Source organism: Symphalangus syndactylus, chromosome 10 (genome assembly GCF_028878055.3).
Source record: "Symphalangus syndactylus isolate Jambi chromosome 10, NHGRI_mSymSyn1-v2.1_pri, whole genome shotgun sequence".
NCBI classification, from domain to species: Eukaryota; Metazoa; Chordata; class Mammalia; order Primates; family Hylobatidae; genus Symphalangus; species Symphalangus syndactylus.
In genome coordinates, this window is record NC_072432.2 from 125,782,366 (window position 1) to 125,804,990 (window position 22,625).

At 39.9% G+C, this 22,625-nt stretch overlaps 1 protein-coding gene and 1 long non-coding RNA gene across 17 annotated transcripts in view; one reads left to right on the top strand and one right to left on the bottom strand.

The window, feature by feature from the left end:
• NRG1 (neuregulin 1) overlaps positions 1-20,469 on the top strand; it is a 1,142,226-nt gene extending 1,121,757 nt beyond the window's left edge. For 14 of the 16 annotated variants that reach the window (XM_055295915.2, XM_063611456.1, XM_063611457.1 and 11 more), the window contains 5 exons: positions 2,493-2,595; positions 4,526-4,652; positions 7,420-7,550; positions 8,308-8,514; positions 11,853-20,469. In XM_055295915.2, the coding sequence (XP_055151890.2) occupies positions 2,493-2,595; positions 4,526-4,652; positions 7,420-7,550; positions 8,308-8,514; positions 11,853-12,507 (1,223 nt within the window). In that variant the 3' untranslated portion in view covers positions 12,508-20,469. Of the gene's footprint in view, positions 1-2,492; positions 2,596-4,525; positions 4,653-7,419; positions 7,551-8,307; positions 8,519-11,322; positions 11,465-11,852 lie in introns of those variants that run through there. The other 2 variants (XM_063611460.1, XM_063611461.1) reach the window with 2 other exon arrangements.
• On the bottom strand, positions 2,367-8,817 carry LOC134731668 (uncharacterized). The gene is made up of 2 exons (XR_010114135.1): positions 8,631-8,817; positions 2,367-2,688 (listed from the first exon to the last, which is right to left on the bottom strand). It is a non-coding gene; the product is annotated as an uncharacterized lncRNA (long non-coding RNA).
• Positions 20,470-22,625: the final 2,156 nt, after the last annotated feature.

A 22,625-nucleotide genomic window follows, 5' to 3' on the forward strand; every position in this document is an offset into this window, starting at 1 on the left:
ATTAACAACAACCAAAAGACAACTTGTCCCAAGAATCCCTGAGAGTATGCATGATGCCTTTTTCCCATTTAGCCCTTGTCCATGTCCCCATTTTTGAAGTTTGCAGAAGCACTTTTCCAGCTTCTTTCTAAAGATAGGATGTTAAGATGTCAGTAGACAAGAATAACCACAGGCCTGCCCATCTTCAAAGAAGAAAACAATAGGGTAAGGAAAAGAGGACAGTCATACAGGGCCTTCATCTCTCGGCAATAATACCTACACTCCTATTTCTTCACCAACTCATCACAGCCCAGGGAGCTGTGCTCTGCGTCCTGGGTCCCACGGAGAGAAGGACCAGTGGGGTGACAGCTCTGCTTCTTAGACATGTATCCTAAAACCTGATCAGGATACCAAGGTCAGGAAGGGAGGCTACAGCAGCAGCATCAACCAGATAACACCCCAAAGAAATTAATTCCCTGTCCTGTGGCTATGGGGGAGGGGAGGCAGCAGACATACGCAATTAACATTTAAGCACTCACATTCCATGTCCTCATATGACTTTTGCTGCACACAAAATCCGTGATACCAACTCAATATCTCCTGGTGCATTGTTTCACCGCAATGCGCCAGCCGCTTCGCTTTCTAACCGTGGCTTCCACATGACTGCTAGCTTAGATTAGGAGTTATGCTGTATGGAATGACCCTTCCAACTTTGCATCCACCTTTTCTTCCCACCCAAGCATTTCCTCCCTCTGGTTTTCTTTTCTTCCTTTAATTTTCCTCCCTTAGTATCAGGCATGCTGTGCCAGGGACTTCAGATGGCTCCTTAACTTTTAACCTTGTTTTCCCTTCCTCGGTCTCTCTGTCATTCTGTCAGTCTGTCTGTCCTCTTGGTTTGTTTTTCCTTTCCACCTCCAACCCTTTTGATTTGTTTTTGTGTAATCTATGCAGCATTCTAGTCCTTTACCCACTGACTTCTCTTTTCCTTCTCCTCCTGTTAATAATCAGTGCTATATTAATTTGATTTGACAATGTTCTTGACCTGTTTACTGGAATTTGATTATAATGGGCTCGGCTTGTAGGAAATGTTTTGTTTCATGATAAGGTCCACTGTATCCTAGAAATTAAAATTCACTTTTTCATTTCAAGAAAACTTCCTGCAAGCTGCCCTCTCTCAAAAGAGAAAAAGGTGTAGTTAAAGGTGTAGTTGTGCCACTGCAGATGTAATATGGAAATATGCTTTGAGGGTCCCTTGTTGATGTCCAGAATAGTCGGCTGTTTGTACAGTATTCCCCAGTTCTTGACCAATTTATTGATCATAATGGCAAGTGAACAGCTTACACTGCTTATTTCGTACCAGTCGAGTTCTCTTTCTGAGTGAACTTGTGAAGATCTTCCAATAAATGTAATTAGACTCACTGGAAGCTCAGGTCCTAAGGGATCAGGGTCCCTATTAAATCAGCAAATCTTGTTAATAACCTGACCTACCTTAGTATAATCAACTTATCCCCCAAAGAAACTAACTCGCAAATAGAAAAACTTCTATGAATTAGAGACTGATCGCATTTTGGGTGCAGTAGTATCTTTAGTTCAAAGTTCTAAGTGTCACATTTCCTTAGTATAATCTACATTAGCTCATTTGCCAAGTTGGCCAATGTATGAATGTGCACTCTATTCCAAATCGCACATCATTTGTACTGGTGACCTCTTTGGACAAATAAAACTTGTTTCTAAGTACAATTGGTGGAGTAATTAGAATTGTCTTCCAAAGGACAAGTCTCCATTTGGGCCCATAACTGTCCTACCCATCACATAGGATTTTCTTTGATACAGTGCCCTGCTACCTCATATTGTATTGCTTCTTGTGTTCACATTTTACTGTTAAATCACAGAGAGCCTGACTCAATTTGCTAGTTAACTACAAGCCAAGTTCATGTTTGCAAATGTCTTTGAATTTAATATATTTAAGTTAGAAATGACTCTTTGTAAAGACCACTGGATATAAAGTGATGATATAAAATAGCTGGGAAATACAAAAAGGCCAGGGGCTGGGGGATAAAGAGGGGAGGAAGGGGGGCGCCCAGTGATGCCAATCCCAGCTCCTTTAATTGGTGTTGATTCCTGTTGTCTTTGCAAGAGCTTTTTATATTTTATTTTGCAAGAGACTACAAAAAAAAACTACAGAGTTTTAACCAAATAGTTATTTTATAATTAATGTTTATGATTTCCAATTTACTATCAACTATATATATATCTGTAGCTTATAATTAGAAGTAATTTCTGAGTATAATGTTTGTATTGTAAATGGCCCCAGCTGGCTTTTTTATATTTATGTTCAAAGCATAGTGCAGAGCATGTTGTACCTTAGCTATGTGTGTAAACGTAAAGAATTGTCATGTATTTATTTTCTTGTGAACATGGACAATGTCATGCAGCATGCCCACTGTTTGGTTGTAGTCAGTCCTGGCAAGTGGAAGTGACCTGTGATGACATCTGTTCTCATCCCTTTCCAGAGGCGGAGGAGCTGTACCAGAAGAGAGTGCTCACCATAACCGGCATCTGCATCGCCCTCCTTGTGGTCGGCATCATGTGTGTGGTGGCCTACTGCAAAACCAAGTAAACCTTCTTTCTCCATGCCTTTCTCTCTCCTTCATGCAGAGACAGCTTAGATGGCCAGGGCTTTGCAGAATCTGAGCTCCACAGCCTAGTCTTGGGGATAAAAAAAAAAAAAAAAGGAGGGGCAGAGGGAGATTATTTCCTCTGAATAATCCATTTTGAGGATGTCTCCTAAACACAGAAATAGAAAGCTGTTTGCCTATTCGTGTAAAGATTTCTGTTCAATGACCACAGCCCCTGAGTGGATAAAGGGCTGGAGGGAGAGGCTTGTATGGAAGGTATGTGTTTGGGTGGGACAGAGTGCAGGCACCTCATTCTAAAAGGAGAGAGAGCGTACCAAAAGTCCATTTGAGGGCTTTGGTATAATTAAGTTATCCCCAAAAGAAACTAACTTGCACCTAGAAAAACTTCTATGAGTTAGAGACTGATGGCATTCAGGGTGCAGTAGTACCTTCAGTTCAAAGGACTACTGAGAACAAATCCAATTTACGCTGAAAATTACGAGATAAAGGAAACCTTTCGTGGTATCTGAAATGCAGTTTTCTGAGTTGTAGTGATTATTATTATTATTTTTAAATTCTATCTAATTAGGTTGCCAGTATGAATGCTCTCACAGCGTGAGATGTAAAAAAGAAATCTCAGGGGAGGAAAATCAAGCAAAACTTTCTTTGAAAACGTAAAAGAGAAAACATTAGAATAGATTTGGGTTCCCTATGTTTGGTCTTGAAGTTTGGTCCATGTTAACACATTCAATTACTATGTGACATGGATTCTCTTCACTTTTCTCTCCTACATATAACTTACATTTCAAGCCTAATATGTTAAATTAACAAGGTTTTTGAAAAAATGTTGCTGCATGATACTCTGTTGCCAAATCATCCATGGGAATATTTCATAATCTGAATGTTGCATTGAGGAAGAAAAATAATATGCTTTTATGCCACAAAATCCAAAGCATGGATTGTATTTTCTCAATGTCCCATGATTTAGTGTGTTGCCAGAATTAAGGGATAGAGATAGGCCTTCCTGGAGTCGACCTGGTGAGTCTCATTAGATTCTATCTCAATATTCGCTGCCTAATTGCACAAAAAGTGTTGCCAGAGTAGGAACATGTTACAATTGTGCCAAAATCCATTGGCAAAATATGTCCACATTCTCACTCGTATACATGGGATACACTCACACACATGCTAACTGTGTATATTCAAAACTCAGTTCATTTTCTTAAGAGACCCCAGGAAAAGCTATAAATGAAATCACTCTTATAAATTCTACAGCACATTTTTTTTTTTTTTTAGACAGAATCTGGCTCTTTCACCCAGGCTAGAATGCAGTAGCACAATCTCAGCTCACTGCAACCTCCGCCTCCCTGGTTCAAGTGATACTCATGCCTCAGCCTCCCGAGTAGCTGGGACCACAGGTGCACACCACCAGCCCGGCTAATTTTTGTATTTTTTGTAGAGACAGGACTTCTCCATGTTGCCCAGGCTAGTCTCAAACTCTTGGACTCAATTGATTCTCCTGCCTTTGCCTCCCAAAGTGCTAGGCTTACAGGAATGAGCCACCACGCCCAGCCCAGCACAAATTATTATATAAGACAAATAAGTGTTCATTCGTAAGACTTAGGCAAAGATAGATTGATTAGGAAATTTGTGATTTTAGTCAATTATCAACTTATTTGTGTTATCCTCTTTTTTTCTTTTCTCTCAGTAAAACAGCTAAATTTCCATAAGAATCCCAGGTGGCTTTTAAAATCTATTTGGTAAGGATGTGTGGTTTCACTTATTCTGGGATACAGTAGACACACTCCCTTCTCTCTTCCTCATCACCAATCTACTGCCTTGAGCATAGGTGTTGGTAGAATAAAGATTTGGCTCTACTATGAAATGAAAATAACAAAAAAAATAAATGCTCCCTTTCTTATGTCCAGGAAACAGCGGAAAAAGCTTCATGACCGTCTTCGGCAGAGCCTTCGGTCTGAACGAAACAATATGATGAACATTGCCAATGGGCCTCACCATCCTAACCCACCCCCCGAGAATGTCCAGCTGGTGAATGTACGTTGACTCTGGCCAGTGGAAAAAACTGAGCCTCTCTCCTCTGTTCAGACGCCTTGAAGTTTATTTTCGAAAGCTCTTAAGCTTTTAGCTGCTGCCATTAATCACCATGGCTTCTAGGAATCCAGGTTTTTGCCAGGAGAAAATAATGGGAACATTTTTTAAAGTGGATTTGGTTACTGTAAAATCAGCACATTTCCTCTTATAAAGTGTTCATTAAGAGGTTGGAATAATAGTGTTGGGTTTGTTCTGCAAGGAGGCCATAGCTGGGGCTTGTGTGGCGAGAGTGGGGAGAAAACAAATTTAATAGTACAATAATCAAAAAGAATGTTTTCATTTATAACTTGGAAATACAGGCTACTCCATTCTGTAACTGATTAGTACAGATAACCGAGCAAAGAGCTTCACAGTTATTTTCTTAGGGGCAATTCACAGCGCCTGATGATTTACTGGTTATGATTTCCAAAGGATTCTGATTTCCTTTAGGGCGTGGAAAGGTCAAGTGACTTATCAAACACCCTTCTCAGTAGCAAAAGAAGAGTGTCATGCCAGCTTCTTCCCTGGCCCTTTCTAAATGATGTCAAGCCCTCCAGATAAAATATATCCATAATCATTAAAATATTTTGTTCATACCATACCAAACACTCAGCATTCACTTTTTTAAATACAACTAGATCATAGAATATTAGGTTCTGGAGAGTTTGAAGATATTATCTTTCAAATCTCTCTTTTTCTTTTTACAGATAAGGGCCAGAGCTGCACTATCTCTTGGCTTTTGGAGTATTGCTCTTTATAGTCCAGCATCACCCTTCTTGTTTTCAAATTATTGCTCTGATGTATGGTTTTTTTAACACACAAAGCTTGAAGCTTATATTGTAATACCATTTTCTATCCTATAGAAAAAGGCATATTTTGAATGGAACAGATACATCATAGACCCAACTACAGAGTTGGTGGTTACTAAACTATCAGCAAGTCTTGTAGCAAAAACCTTCGAGATTTTGCTGGAGTAGGTTAACACACTCTGTTGCTTTTTCACCCTCTAACAGTGTTCATGACAATGTTCTCCACATTTGATAACAATATTCACTACAAAAGGAACTATAATCTGTCACTCTGCATGTTATAATATATAAACGGTAGAATGACTGCCTGGATTACATTTACTGCTCACATTGTGCATCTTTGGGCTTTAACCTTTCGCAACCTTATTTCTTCAATATAAAAACAGATCTAAAAATAATACCTACTTCACAGACTCCTTGTGAGCCTTAAATAAGGTAATTTGCATAAAACACTTAGCCTAGTGGCATTTAGTGAGTGTTCAATAATTGTTAAGTATTTTTTTCATTAGATTCACTGAGCTTATGTTGCGTCCCAAGAAGCAATAGTGAAATGGTGCAGGGACTAGAAGTAGGTCACCATGTATCCTTTCCTTAAATCCAGCTAGCTGTACTTCCCAGGAAGATCCACATGGAATAGCCTTTCCACTAAGAGAACCAGCCAGAGTTTCAAGCATAATTCAAGCTGTATATTTTTGGATCTCCCTGAATATATTTAGAGCCCACAGACCGTCAGATTATAAAGTGCCTTATTTCATCAGAGTATTCCTTTCTATTGGTTTTCCTACTATTTAACTCAATTTGGTATAAATACTAACAGCAATTAAAACACAACTTCAAAAAGGGGCCTCCCTCCCTAATAGAAACAGTACAAACTACTGTGGTTTGCTGATGAAAATGAAGTAGACTCTGACTAGGCGCGGTGGCTCACACCTGTAATCCCAGCACTTTGGGAGGCAGAGGTAGGCGGATCACCTGGGGTCAGGAGTTTAAGGCCAGCCTGGCCAACATGGTGAAACCCCATCTCTGCTAAAAATACAAAAATTAGCTGGGCATGGTGGCATATGGCTGTAATCCCAGCTACTCGGGAAGCTGAGGCAGGAGAATCGCTTGAACCGGGAGGTGGAGGTTGCAGCGAGCTGAGATTGCACCACTGCACTCCAGCCTGGGCAACAGAGTGAGACTCCATCTCAAAAAAAAAAAAAAAAAAAAGAGGAGAAGAAAAGAAAAGAAAGAGAGAAAAGTAGAATCTACCTGCATTAAATAGAAATGTCCTCCATATATTATGTGCTTTGTCAAGATGTGTGCGTTGACAACAATTGTTAAGTCCCTTATCAGTAGCCTTGTTAGCCCTACCACTGCTAACAAGTTAAACATTTCAATGACATTAGTAGGGCAACATGGGCACTAGGAAATGGTAGGAGAAAGGTAGGCCCAAAATATAGAGGTTTTAAATATTTTTTTCTAGTGCTTTGAAATTTGAAATTACACAAACCACCTGTCTGCTTCTATTTCACTCAAATAGCATTTAGCCTTCTTTGACTTGCAATACCGTGAAACAAATGAATATTGAATGCATATTTGTATGGAATTCTAGTCATGTTATTAATTTAAAATAAAATAGAAGAAATAGGACTTTTGCTGATAAAATGTAGTTGGGATGATGGGCCATACATTGGATGCACATCCAGAGAGTTTTGTTTTTTTTTTTTTTAACTCTATTCATCTAATCTAAAAGCCACAGTAGCCAGGACAGGATTTTCCATCTGGCCATTGGGGACATGGAATTTATAGCAAAGCATCTGTACAAAAATAGATTTGTGTGTTTGTGACAGTGTTAGCGTTTTTATTTACATGACAATATTAGTGCTTTGATTGACATGAATCTACATGAATCTTCAAGTTGTGTCTCTTTGTTTATCCAGCAATACGTATCTAAAAACGTCATCTCCAGTGAGCATATTGTTGAGAGAGAAGCAGAGACATCCTTTTCCACCAGTCACTATACTTCCACAGCCCATCACTCCACTACTGTCACCCAGACTCCTAGCCACAGGTATGAGAATTTAAAAATTCCACAGCTTTTCTCTAAGAATGAATTGTTGCACATTGCCTTTTGACATCACTGCCTAAGAAAGGAGGCAGTGAAATGGATGCTCTTTGGGCACAACAGATTTTGAAAACCAACTGGCTTTGCCCTTAATTCCTGCGTAAATTTGAACCTCAGTTAGGTAACTCCACAGGGCCGTCATTTCCCATTCCTGAGATTGTCTTGACTCATGCCCTGCTACTCACCGAATTGCTACATTGGGACAAGTCTGTCTTTGGCTCTGCAAAATACTTGGAAGTCGATTTCTTTCAGTAATTGGGTTGCCCTGGGAAATGCACATGAGAATTGGTTAAATAGTGGAACCGTAAATTCTCAAATGCCCTGGTGGTCCCCACCTGAGTGCACTTACTCTACCAAGACCAACAGTAGATCTCCAAATGTAGCTCATACAAGGAAATGTTTCTTTAAGCCCCTCAAGAACAGAGAGATTATAATTATACACTGAGGAGTGGCATTCGATAAATATGTATTGAATGAGTGAACAGGTGAATATACTGTATCCTTACAAAGCCAATCTGAATCAAGATCCTCTCTATAGCAAATTACCTTTGTGGCAATTCTATTCGGAGACAAGTGATGTTACAGTGAAATCCGGGTTCATCAGTAGTTTGAAACATTTGTCAGAATCCATTCCTTTCATTTCCATTCTTTGCATATAATTTTTGCACGAAATATCTGATTGCCTCTCCCATTTCCTCCACAGCTGGAGCAACGGACACACTGAAAGCATCCTTTCCGAAAGCCACTCTGTAATCATGATGTCATCCGTAGAAAACAGTAGGCACAGCAGCCCAACTGGGGGCCCAAGAGGACGTCTTAATGGCACAGGAGGCCCTCGTGAATGTAACAGCTTCCTCAGGCATGCCAGAGAAACCCCTGATTCCTACCGAGACTCTCCTCATAGTGAAAGGTAAAACCGAAGGGCAAAGCTACTGCAGAGGAGAAACTCAGTCAGAGAATCCCCGTGAGCACCTGCGGTCTCACCTCAGGAAATCTACTCTAATCAGAATAAGGGGCAGCAGTTACCTGTTCTAGGAGTGCTCCTAGTTGATGAAGTCATCTCTTTGTTTGACGGAACTTATTTCTTCTGAGCTTCTCTCGTCGTCCCAGTGACTGACAGGCAACAGACTCTTAAAGAGCTGGGATGCTTTGATGCGGAAGGTGCAGCACATGGAGTTTCCAGCTCTGGCCATGGGCTCAGACCCACTCGGGGTCTCGGTGTCCTCAGTTGTAACATTAGAGAGATGGCATCGATGCTTGATAAGGACCCTTCTATAATTCCAATTTGCCAGTTATCCAAACTCTGATTCGGTGGTCGAGCTGGCCTCGTGTTCTTATCTGCTAACCCCGTCTTACCTTCCAGCCTCAGTTAAGTCAAATCAAGGGCTATGTCATTGCTGAATGTCATGGGGGGCAACTGCTTGCCTTCCACCCTATAGTATCTATTTTATGAAATTCCAAGAAGGGATGAATAAATAAATCTCTTGGATGCTGCGTCTGGCAGTCTTCACGGGTGGTTTTCAAAGCAGATACTGCCTTCAAGATGGCCCTTTATTCCAGAATGTTTTGGGTTTCCTTTGGGGAGATTGGGTTGGGCTGGGGGAGTTATAGCAAAGGTAAAATGAAGAATGGAGGAAAGTAAACAAAGAGATAGTAAATAGTAATATTGAATTCATAGATTCTCTTTCTCCATTTTCACCTGAGCTGGAAGATGACCAGTATTGCTAGCCCATCAGTAAGCTGTTACCTGTTCCTATTTGTTTGCAAGTCTGCTGGGTTTTACTTTATTTTATTGTCATCTCAGGCTAGTCTTTGACCATCTACTAAAAGGTTTACATAATGTCATATCCATACTTAGGTGGTAGTTACGTGGGAGGAGTTGACTTTGATAGAGTCTTTCCACTCTTGGACTGGGAAGTACTTCCAATAAAAAATAACACATCCTGGGCTTGAAGGCCTGTTGCTTCCTTTTGCAAGGGCCTTTCCTTCAAAATGATATTTTAGAACTTTGTGGAATTTATGAAATCAGAGGTAAGCTATTACCTGTTTGTTTGCAAGTCCGCTGAATTTTATTTTATTTTATTTTATTTATTTTTATTTTATTTTATTGTCATCTTAGTCTAATCTGTGACCATCTATTAAAAGGTTTACATAATGTCAAATCCATACTTATGTGGTAGTTCCATGAGTAGAGATGACTTTCATAGGCTCTTTCCACTCATGGACCGGGGAGTACTTACAATAAAAAATGACAGGCTGGGCGCGGTGGCTCATACCTCTAATCCCAGCACTTTGGGAGGCTGACGTGGGTAGATCACTAGGTCAGGAGATCAAGACCATCCTGGCCAACATGGTGAAACCCCATCTCTACTAAAAATACAAAAATTAGCTGGGTGTGGTGGTGCTTGCCTGTAGTCCCAGCTACTAGGGAGGCTGAGGCAGGAGAATTGCTTGAACCCAGGAGGCGGAGGCTGCAGTGAGCTGAGATGGTGCCACTGTACTCCAGCCTAGGCAACAGAGCAAGACTCCGCCTCAAAAAAAAAAAAAAAAAAAAAAATTCTGGGCTTGCAAGCCTGTTGGTTACTTCTTCAAGGGCCTTTCCCAAAAAATGATATTTTAGGATGTTATGGAATTTATGAAATCAGAGGTTTCCCTGCAACCAATCTATGAAAAAGTAGGTAGGGTTTAAACTGTTTTAAAACTTTAGTCTTAAATTCATACAATTTTTTTATGTATTAAGGAAGTCTATCCATTCTGTCTCAATCTTTTTTTGAAACATGAAAAGGAAGTTAGAGATGAAATCATTCTTCATCACTACAAGTGATATTCATCCTTAAATGTTGACATTTCCCCACTGTGCTGGGCTTCTCGAGGAACTCTGTGACTACGAAATATTCCTGAACCTAGAGATTATGGAGAGAAAAGATGAATCACTTTTATATGTTGGTTGAATTTAAATTAGCATTTCTCAGAGAGCTTAATTTAAGTACCCCCAAAGCCAAAAGTTTGAAGACTCAAGGCCCACATATTTCAATTTCTCAGGCACGTTCCCAGTTTAGAGGCAGCTAGCTCTCACATCTGTATCACTGTGAATCCTGGAGAAGCAGGGAGGTTCATAGGTTTTCTGTTCCTGTTAGCGAGAGTTGAGATGATGGCATTCATGTCATTTCAGGTCACATCAAATTAGACTCCGTGAATGCCAGTGTGAAGAAAAGAGTCGTTCAGTGTTGTGCGTTGGTAGCATTTTTTATCAAAAGCTGAGAAATGTGACTCTGAATAAGCCACGTCTTCCTCAGTGCCAAAAGTCAGGACTTCTTATACTGGGGGAAGAAAGCATGGTGTGGTGAAAACAGTGTGCTCGGTGTCCTGATGGCAAGAGTCACTGAGCATTATCAGACATAACATGATAGAAGGTAACAGGGTACAGCCAACCCTTGAGGCATCATGAAAGAGATTAACCAAAGACTGATATAGCTGTGGGTTTTGGAAGAGAGATAGACCAAAGATTGGACATAACCTCCATTGTGGTAACTGTGAAGCCAACATTAATTAGGTTCTCTCAGGCTTACCTTTGACTGTGTTTGTTGGACACTGGGATGGATAGTTCCAAATTGAATGTTAACTAGTTGCATTTCATGGAAAAAATGAAAAGCACACAAATGTATGACACTGTTGTCAGGTATAAATCTAAGTTACTATGCTCTTTTTTTTTCATAAGACATAACCTTATAGCTGAGCTAAGGAGAAACAAGGCACACAGATCCAAATGCATGCAGATCCAGCTATCAGCAACTCATCTTAGATCTTCTTCCATTCCCCATTTGGGCTTCATTCTCTAAGACCCCTTGGCCTTTAGGAAGGTATAGTATTTAAGTAATACTTCTTTCCCTTCCGAATCCCTGAGCCTTGGTCCTTATATAAGCTGAGAGGTTTCCAGGACCTAATGCCTTCTTGTCTTGGCTCATATGCCTTTATTTATAATTGTGATGAGATTGAAAATCCCAAAAGCTTTGATGAGCTAGGCAATTTAGCTGATCTTTGCATGCACTCCTGTGAGGAAACTCTTGGCTACCTAATTTTCGATTCCAAGGGTGTGGAATTTCCTAGCCTAAATAATTGAGCAGCCTACAATGAATAGAAATTCTCTGTTCTCTGATGATATAATATCGTGAACTCTGCCCCCTTACCTTCCCTGCTATGTGCCTCTTATTGCACCACACTTATGCAGGGTATTCTGTGCTCACACAGGTATGTGTCAGCCATGACCACCCCGGCTCGTATGTCACCTGTAGATTTCCACACGCCAAGCTCCCCCAAATCGCCCCCTTCGGAAATGTCTCCACCCGTGTCCAGCATGACGGTGTCCATGCCTTCCATGGCGGTCAGCCCCTTCGTGGAAGAAGAGAGACCTCTACTTCTCGTGACACCACCGAAGCTGCGGGAGAAGAAGTTTGACCATCACCCTCAGCAGTTCAGCTCCTTCCACCACAACCCCGCGCATGACAGTAACAGCCTCCCCGCTAGCCCCTTGAGGATAGTGGAGGATGAGGAGTATGAGACGACCCAGGAGTATGAGCCAGCCCAAGAGCCTGTTAAGAAACTCGCCAATAGCCGGCGGGCCAAAAGAACCAAGCCCAATGGCCACATTGCTAACAGATTGGAAGTGGACAGCAACACAAGCTCCCAGAGCAGTAACTCAGAGAGTGAAACAGAAGATGAAAGAGTAGGTGAAGATACGCCTTTCCTGGGCATACAGAACCCCCTGGCAGCCAGTCTTGAGGCAACACCTGCCTTCCGCCTGGCTGACAGCAGGACTAACCCAGCAGGCCGCTTCTCGACACAGGAAGAAATCCAGGCCAGGCTGTCTAGTGTAATTGCTAACCAAGACCCTATTGCTGTATAAAACCTAAATAAACACATAGATTCACCTGTAAAACTTTATTTTATATAATAAAGTATTCCACCTTAAATTAAACAATTTATTTTATTTTAGCAGTTCTGCAAATAGAAAACAGGAAAAAAAACTTTTATAAATTAAATATATGTATGTAAAAATGTGTTATGTGCCATATGTAGCAATTTTTTACAGTATTTCAAAACGAGAAAGATATCAATGGTGCCTTTATGTTATGTTATGTCGAGAGCAAGTTTTGTACAGTTACAGTGATTGCTTTTCCACAGTATTTCGGCAAAACCTCTCATAGATTCAGTTTTTGCTGGCTTCTTGTGCATTGCATTATGATGTTGACTGGATGTATGATTTGCAAGACTTGCACCTGTCCCTCTGTTTGCTTGTAGTAGCACCCGATCAGTATGTCTTGTAATGGCACATCCATCCAGATACGCCGCTCTTGTGTATGAAGTTTTCTTTGCTTTCAGAATATGAAATGAGTTGTGTCTACTCTGCCAGCCAAAGGTTTGCCTCATTGGGCTCTGAGATAATAGTAGATCCAACAGCATGCTACTATTAAATACAGCAAGAAACTGCATTAAGTAATGTTAAATATTAGGAAGAAAGTAATACTGTGATTTAAAAAAAAACTATATTATTAATCAGAAGACAGCTTGCTCTTACCAAAAGGAACTCTCATTTACTTTATTTGAATTTATTTTTCTTGACAAAAAGCAACAGTTTTAGGGATAGCTTAGAAAATGGGTTCTGGCTTGCTATCAGGGTAAATCTGACACCTTACAAGAGGACTCAATGTCACTTTCTCTCTGGGGGAATGATCCAGCAGCTTATCTAGTTGACGATCAAACCACGGCTGATAAAGGTGCAATCATTTCTGACTTGTATTTTTCACTGATTTTGAAGCTAGTGATTGGTTGTGTCTTCTTGGCTCAAAAAGAAGCATATTACGGCACAAAAAGCCCAGCCCAGACAGCACATGCAGCATTTTGTCTGAAATACTTCTAGAGTCAAACATGCCTGCTGTACATAGCGGTGACTTGTCATCATAGGGAAGTATTTCCATCATAGAGTGTTCAGAAGGAGTGACTGTATAGGTGGAGAGAAGCTTAGTGACTAGGTTGAAATTTTAAAATGTGGATGACTACCCCTTTCTCCCTCTTATTTTTCTTTTATTTTTCCATGTTGCCTTGATCAGGTCATAACTATGCATGAACATTTTTTATCAGGAATGGCCGATGTGTATGTGATTTGTAATCACAAGTAATGATTCATCAGGAAATGTCGATCCTGTTGGAAGACAGTGACCCCCACCTCTGTCCTGACCTCTCCATTTACAGGCTCTCTCACCCATTTCCCCCACCTCCTTTAATTTTTGCTTTACTGTCATAAAGTAGGACTAAGATTGGTCTAAGCATTGCATGTTCTCTTGTGATGGTAAATCCAAAGGAAGGCCTGTAAGTATTAACATTTGAAATAACTGCTAATTCAGGAAAATGGAAGAAAAACAATTATTTGAAACACAGAACCCATTTCATGGCCTGCCTGATATCCGTGAAATCAGGGCTGGAGCTTTACTTAGGATTCACGTGGCCTCCTAGGAACCGTGGGATAAATGGGAAACAGGTTATCGGGGAGTTCATGAAGTCAGTGAGAGTAATTGCTTCTTTCTTGCGGGTGAACTGAATGTATTTCTTCACCAAATCTTGATGTTAACAATTAAAAAGAAGAAATGACATGCAAGTAGGTCTTAGCAGAAAAATGCAGGCTGGTCATCAGTCATGTTGTTACGCTCCCACATGCTCCTACAATCCACAGAGATGCCTGTCTGCAGGTTCTTGAAGTTACTGTTAGTATTTGGTATCTCAAATTTTCTGTCACTGTTCACATGCCACTTTCTCTGTGCTCAGTGGTATCCTCATTTGCTTTTTAACCTACACTGAGGAGCCTTTGTCAAGTTGCAATGATTTTCCAATTCTGCAGTCATGAGTAAGCTCACAGCATGGGGAAGAAGACAGTCAGTCCAATGAAGTTCTCTAAATTATTTTAACATTGCCTTTGAAGGCCTTGACTCATCCTTAGCTATTTCAATAAAGAAGTTCCTACCATGAATTTAAAACCCTAAAAATTCTGTTTCAAATTCTTCGGGCATTGGGGTACTCAGATGTCCCATCGTGGAAGAATTTTAAGAATAAATAGAAGTTTCTGTTGAGAACCATGAGCGACATGTTTCTTAAAATGAGAATTGCTATGCATTTTTAAATTGCAAATATATATGAAAATCGAAGACGGGAGGAAATTGTATTTCTAACTTGATTCTGATCATTCACAGAGGTGGCATATTATTATAGTTGGGACGTCCTTTGCACCCTTGATAAAAAAGGCCAACTGACTGCTCAGCGCCACCTGCCAAGGCCACTAGATTTTTGTTCACAGGGATATCTCTGTGACGCTTGTCACATCACTCTCGACCACCTCTGTTAATCAATTCCGGCAGTGCAGTGGTGATCGGAGTGTGAACCTATGTTCCCAGCATATGGAAAGCTATCTTGGGTTTTAAGGTGGTAGAAATTGCCCAGGAGTTTGACAGCAACTTTGTTTCCCGGGTCTAAAATCGTATCCCACTGAGGTGTATGCAGTGGAGCATAATACATGCAAATACATGCAAAACTCCTTTTGTTTCACCTAAGATTCACTTTCTATCTTACTTTCCCTTCCTGCCTAGTATGACTTTTGCCCCCAAGAGTGCCTGGACAGCATTCAAGTTTCTACGAAATGATCCTCTGTGTAGGTGAATGTGTCCCAAACCTGCTATCTCTTTCTTGTTTCAGTGTGACTGTCTTGTTAGAGGTGGAGTTTATCCAGGGTAACTTGCTCAGTAACTATTCCTTTTTATGGCCTGGGGTTAAAGGGCGCATGGCTCACATTGGTGAAAATAAGGAAGGCCTGGTCTTATCTTGTATTAATAATACTGGCTGCATTCCACCAGCCAGAGATTTCTATCTGCGAAGACCTATGAAACACTGAAGAGAAATGTAGGCAGAAGGAAATGGCCACATACCACAAGTTCTATTATATATTCTTTTGTAAATACATATTGTATATTACTTGGATGTTTTCTTATACCATTTACTGTCTTTATGAGTTAATGTCAGTTTTTACTCTCTCAACTTACTATGTAACATTGTAAATAACATAATGTCCTTTATTATTTATATTTAAGCATCTAACATATAAAGTTGTTTTCATATAAGTTTAAGATAAATGTCAAAAATATATGTTCTTTTGTTTTTCTTTGCTTTAAAATTATGTATCTTTTCCTTTTCTTTTTTTTAAGAATAATTTATTGTTGAGGAGAAAGAATGTATATGTAACTGAAACTATCTGAAGAATGCACATTGAAGGCCGTGAGGTACTGATAAACTAAAGAATTTATTATTCAAAATACTAAGCAATAAGTAATTGTGATTTATTTAAAGTTTTGTCCATTTTCCATGAAAGACATACTGCAATAAAAATGCTACTCTGTGGAGACCTGGGAGTGTTGCTCAGCAGACTACAGCTTCAGTCTGTTAGACCAGCACCTTTCATCTCATTCCTATAGTTGTGCTAATTTAGGATTGTGTTCCATGGACCCCATGATCACCATGTCTATAAGTTGCTTCTTGTCTGTCCATTGCTTTTGCCACACCACCTGTTCTCAAATCATCTCCTCCCTACCAATACTGTTTATCACTTTCTTCCTTGTTGAAAAGGCCACACAACCAAACTGTACTATGATTCCTTTTTCCTCCATACACAATAACAGAGAGAGAATATTCTAGGGCATGACTGCCTGGATCCTGGCTGTTGCTATGTTTTGTAGTGACAGTAAGAAACTCCTTCAGACTAATGAAAATGTCAACGTGCCATTCAATCACGAAAGGCAACGAAAAATGCTTTCATGGTTCAAGTAGTCCAATGGCCCATAGTGGCCTAAAAGGCAGCCAGTTGACACCTGGCCATGCTAAGCTTCCCTATAGCATCTGCTAATTGACTTTCCATTGGGCCCACGATTTATGGATTCACAATTTTAAAAGAGGAGAAGGCCAAGTTGGGTTCATTCCCCTTATTCTGTCAATAAAACAAATCAAACTCCTGTCTATCTAACTGCTCAGGGAGGAGCCTTTGCATGAGAAAATTCTCATATTCTAAGACTGAGTCATAGAAATGAGGGTATTACTTGTCTTATTGCAATTAACCTAAACAAAAGCCATATTTTAACAAATAGATATTTGCATGGTACCTTTCATATATTTCAAGCATTTCAGTCATTATTGCAGGTAGGTTAAGAGCTTCTGAAGTATATGGAGTAGAGGTCAGCAATCCTTTGGGATGAACAGTGGCCTCCGTTGGAGTTTGGGGGTAACCTGAGACTTCCCACCAATGTCCACCTCCATCTATGTACCCAATTCCTACTACCTAGTTACGGCTCCTCTAGGATCATTTCCAAACACTCTGGATGTCCAGGAAATTTAAATTGTAGTTTTTGACTGAGCTAGTTTTTCCTATTTATATGAATACATTTTCAAAAATGCTTGAAATCTTCACATTTGCAACAACTTTAGTTCGCATGCACATACAAACACATAGACAAAAATTCCAGACACTCTCCAAAAGCCACCACACTCTTTCACTTGCTCTGTAGTCATTTAGCCAATCAGCCATGCAGAGAATATTTAAAACTTAAAGATTGAGACGTTATTCTCAGTTTTTGCTGAGGCTTTGTACCCAAATTGAACACTATAAGCAGCTATCATAGTAATTTTGGTTAAAATTGTTTGCCTGGGATATAGTATTTGAGGCAGAAGCACGTGTGAAGGAGGTGAGGTGGTTTGGAAAGCGTGAAGACTCACATGCAGCCAGATTGAATGTCTGGGTAATTACTATAGTTCTCCCTTCTTGGTTGAAACCATGTTCTCTCTTGATTTTCAAACCCAGGCTGCCTCTGGAAACAAGCAAACCTGAGTCTTTCTAACCTGAGTCTTCCCAATCATTAGATTTTTCTGTCCTAACAATGAATGACAAAGGGACTTGATGTTCACAATTTGGGGTTAAATAAGGCAGGTCTGAAATCTGGGGACTCAAGATGCTGGAAGGAGTGGAAAGTTTCGATGACTTTATATGAATCCCTTTGCACTCTATGTTTGGCTTGTCCTCTTTGAAACTGATTTAACAAAATAAATGTAAGGGAACTATTACTCAAAAGATTAACTTGGCAGGAAATACCAATACTTTCAGTTTATGAAAGACAAAACCGTCTTGTTGCTACAAGAAGCTGCAATATTCCTAACTTTTAAGGTTGTTGTTGAGTAGGGTGGCCATGCCCTCCCCTACAGGTATCTTTAGGTTCCTGTTGACCTCCTGGTACTATAACTGTTCGTCTTCTCTGGGTAGCTATTGATTTTGAACTTTAATGTGCTTCAAAACTTTATCTGCCAGGGAAATAGGAAAAGAGTTTTGTTACCTGGAGGAAATCTATTGTGATCTACCTGGGCTTTTTAAAAACAGACCAGGAGAAGGAAACCAGTAATTTTTAAAGAAGAGTCAGAGAATGGGATAATAGTTTCACCCAGGATCTCCTTCCAACTCTTTCCCTTCAAATGAACTTATTGGAATAGAATTGGAAAGAAGAAAGGACATCTCTGCCCACCCCACAGGATGCCAAAAAGGCTAAAGAATTACCTCTGTAGATTTAAACATCGTTAATGGCTTATGTATAGATTTGCTAATATAGAGAGAAATGAACTATTAAATAAAAATCACATTTTATAATATTTTTATGGCTTAAAACATCCTTTATCTCATTTTGGTTCTCTCTACATGATATGGTAAGTGATGAGGAAAATTTAGGCTCAGGAAGGTTAAAATCTTTCTTGGAGTTACACATCTAAGACAGCTGCAGAGCTGACACTTGTACCCAGGTTTTCTGACTGCAAATCCAGTTTCTTTCTATTGTGTTCTTCCCCTTTCCCTGCCTCAAGCAGAAACAGGTTTTTTGTTTTCAACCTTTGTGTATACAGTATGTTACATCTACAGCTAAGTTTCTTTTTAGAAGAATGTGAGCCCTTCTAGCTTTGGTTTAGAGTGATTCTAGAAGCCAATTTCCTTGGCTTAGTGATTCTATGCACCTTTCCTAAACTTAGCTTTCTAAGGAAATGAAGTGTAGCAGTGAGAATGAATTCACAATTTCGACATGTAGGTAGCATCCTAAAGTGAAACCAGAGGAACTTTGTGGTCAAAGCACTCTCCCCACCACTTAGAAACTTACTGACTGTGGGCAGCTTCCTCCCCCAAGTTTCTTTCCCGATTTACAAGACTGTGGTGTGGTCAGGATTAAACTTGAATACATGTAAGGAAGTCTGAAAGTGTCTAACACATAGCGAGTATTCAGATGCCACCTTCTATTTGCTCCTTCGCCTCCAGGTCCTTAAGTTTTGGAATCTAGGTTCCTCAGTTCTGAATGGATTGCCGTTTGTATATCCCTATTGCACAATGGATCAAATAAACTTTATGTTATCATTTCTCCAACATAGTGCCAGTAAGCAAATCCTTTTTAATAACAACTGTATGTTGAGAAACATATCACCAAACAACATTTAACTTTGTAGCGTTAATAAGTTCTTTAGCTTTTGGTTTTGTTTTTGTTTTCTGAGACAGTGTCTTGATCTGTCACCCAGACTGGCGTGCAATGGTTCAATTTTAGCTCACTGCAACCTCTAACTCCTGAGCTCAAGCTATTCTCCCACCTCAGCCTCTCCAGTAGCTGGGACTACAGGTGTGCTCCACCATGCCCAGCAATTTTTTTTTTTTTTTGGTAGGGACAAGGTCTCACTAAGTTGCCCAGGCTGGTCTTCAATTCATGGCCTTAAGTGATCCTCCTGCCTTGGCCTCCAAAAGTGTTGGAATTACAGGCATGAGCCACCACCCTTAACTTTATGTGTTTGTTTTTTTGATGCAGTATAAGTTCAGCTTGCTTCTTATGCAGCCATACCATTTCATGTTAACTCTCATTTTTAGCAGCTTATTACATTAGTGTTTTATTATTAATATAATTTAACAGAAATTTACTAAACCATGACTCTGTAGAGTTTTAATAATACTACCTCCAAATGTCACTGGAAACATCTAGAAGAATGAACAAAAATGATCTTAGATCCACAGTGTATCTGTTTGTCTTAGTTTCTACACAGGATGTTCAGATATATTCCATTTCTTTAAAAAAAAAAAATATATATATATATATATATATATGGGCCTGGCGCAGTGGCTCACGCGTGTAATCCCAGCACTTTGGGAGGCTGAGACAGGCAAATCACCTGAGGTCAGGAGTTTGAGACTGGCCTGACCAACATGGTGAAACCTCGTCTCTATTAAAATTACAAAAATTAGCCGGGCGTGGTGGCGCATGCCTGTAATCCCAGCTACTTGGGAGGCTGAGGAAGGAGAATCACTTGAACCTGGGAGGCAGAGGTTGCAGTGAGTCGAGAGCATGCCATTGCACTCCAGCCTTGGTGACAAGAGTGAAACTCCGTCTCAAAAAAAAAAAAAAATATGTATATGTGTATATATATATATATATAAAATCCCACCAAAAGTCTGCAGAGTGACCAAATTAGAGGAGTCTGGTTTCAGATTAAATTCTAAATGTGAGAAACCACATCGCTCCCATGATCCATCCAATAATTCCTCAGGTCCTCTTCACTCTTTACTCCATGCATAAAACAGAATTTTTTTTTTCTCATCCTGGGTATGAAGCAATTAATAATTTATGGATTTAGTGTATTTGGATTCAATCCCTTCAAACTTCATACTACATCCAAGGTGGAAGTGACTTAAACTCTGATATCAATCATCAGTCTTGTAATACAGGCTTTGTTAATGTCAGGAGAGTCTAATAAAACTTTCTGTTCCTTATCCTTCATTTAAACGAAAAATTTTTTATTGAAAACAATCATAACTCTAGCTCATCATAAATATAATTCATGAGGACATTTTATTATTTTTATATTAAAGAAATAATATTATAGATGTGAACTTTGCACCTTTCTAATTATTATCATGAGTTAAGCTAATACTTGTCTTCTAGTCCCTAGACGATGATTCTTTTTTGCCTTACTGGAGGAGCCGTTGCCTTGAAGTGAGATGCTTCAACAGTAGAGGACTTCTAGTTTCTCCCAGTTGAGCCTAAAGTGAACTTTTCATCTTCTTCAGAGGAAGGGGCTTCCTTGATTTGTACTTTTGCAGCTCCTCAGATAACACAGACAATTTTATCTTGGATCCCAAGTTCTCTTCACCATTAAGAATAAGGAAGAGAGAAAATGCTGTGCATGACAGCCACCTACTCCAAGCTACCCAACCCCCTGTAACCAGGTATCTTCCAATAACGAGATGACTCTGCCCTCACGCAAGCGTGCCCCCCACAAAGATTCCATCCTCCCTTTACTTTTTTTTTTTTTTTTTTTTGCAAAACACAGGCCTCCTTTAGTACCTCCTTAGTTTAAAACCCTTATCTTCCCAGCTCTTCCCTTCACTGATACCTCTGATTTCAAAAGTTCTGAAGTCCAAAGACCACACAATTTCAGACTGTGAACAGAAATTCAGTCAGAAATTATTGGAGTTAGAAAGAATTTAGAGAAATTGTATTGAACTAGAAAGTCCTCTTTGATTAGTGGTGGCCCTTTAGAAAGTTCTAGGGCAGAGTCCCATGGTGTTTCATCTTTTCCATGATTTGCTTGACCAAAAACTTCTCTTTCACAACATGAAAATATGCTAATCCACCACACATTTTGGATTCTGCTCTGTTGCCTGAGGTGTTAGATCTTTAGCCAGGACTGTGAAGGGAAGGAACTTGACTCTTTCCTGTTGAGCTATTAATGCAGAGTCAGTGAGATGAAGGGTTCTACTAGGGGTCAAAATCATGTCAGTTACCAAGCAAAGGAGCAACTAAGGGGAAACATCTCCTCAACTGGTTAATGGAGCCACATGTCACCCACTGATCAAGCCAGACCTGAGCAGTAGTCTAGATTTCTCCCTCCACATCTAATTGGTGACAATGGTGGTTGTACCACTGATAGGTCAAACAAGTCCACCCCCTCCTTCACAGCCTCACTGCTTCGGCTCTTGTTTATGCTCTTATTATCATCTGTCACTGGGCTCCATTTGCCTCCTGACTCATCTACTTCCTTTCACTCCCCTGGGCCATCCTTCATATCATGCTAGAAGACTCTGTCTAACTTGCAGACCTTATTGTGTCAATCTCCTGGTTATGGCCCCTCCATGGCTCCCCACCTGACATAGGAGGCCATTCACAATCTGGCTTCCGTCACCCATAATTTGTCTCCAGCCTTCATTCTTCATTCCGATCTTATGGTTTTCTAGCTCCCAAATACACTACACCAGTGTTTATGAAACCCTAGTCATTGGCATATGAACTTTATGGTTATTGGCATATTCATGTACCACCTGTATTATTTTTTGCATATCGTTTATTTTTAATTGACTACATTTTTAACTGCAATAAAGTAATTTCAACTAAAACTTTGTATCAATGCTGTGAATGGAAAACTGCTATCAGTTGCCATAATAAAAATAAAACTGTAAAAATAAATATAATGAAAATGAAACAAAGTTATTAAGTTCTAACCAGATACTGTTGCCTGCTCAAAGTTCTGAGCAGTAAGCTTGTTCTCTGTTTGACACAAAGGGAGTTCAGAAAGTGTTAGAGAGATAGAAAATATTTTTGGGAAGCACAGAAAGATTTATTCCCCGAGTTAGCCAGGATTGAGAGGGAGTTGATAGGGCAGTTACTTCTATGGTTTTGTTCAATGTTATTTAATGCTTGATCCTAGAATCATCCTGCATACAACATTCAGTCACCCGCATATCTCAGGAAGCACAATATTGTGCTTGCTACATATCCCTGCCCTTGTTCTGTTTTACTGGAACTCCCTTCTCCATTCATCCTTCTGACAAACTTCTTTAACCCTCTCTCTGGATAAAGAGAATTTCCTTCTCTGGGAATCCTTCCATGACCTATTTCCAAGTTTCCAGGCCTTGAGTGTTCCTCCATT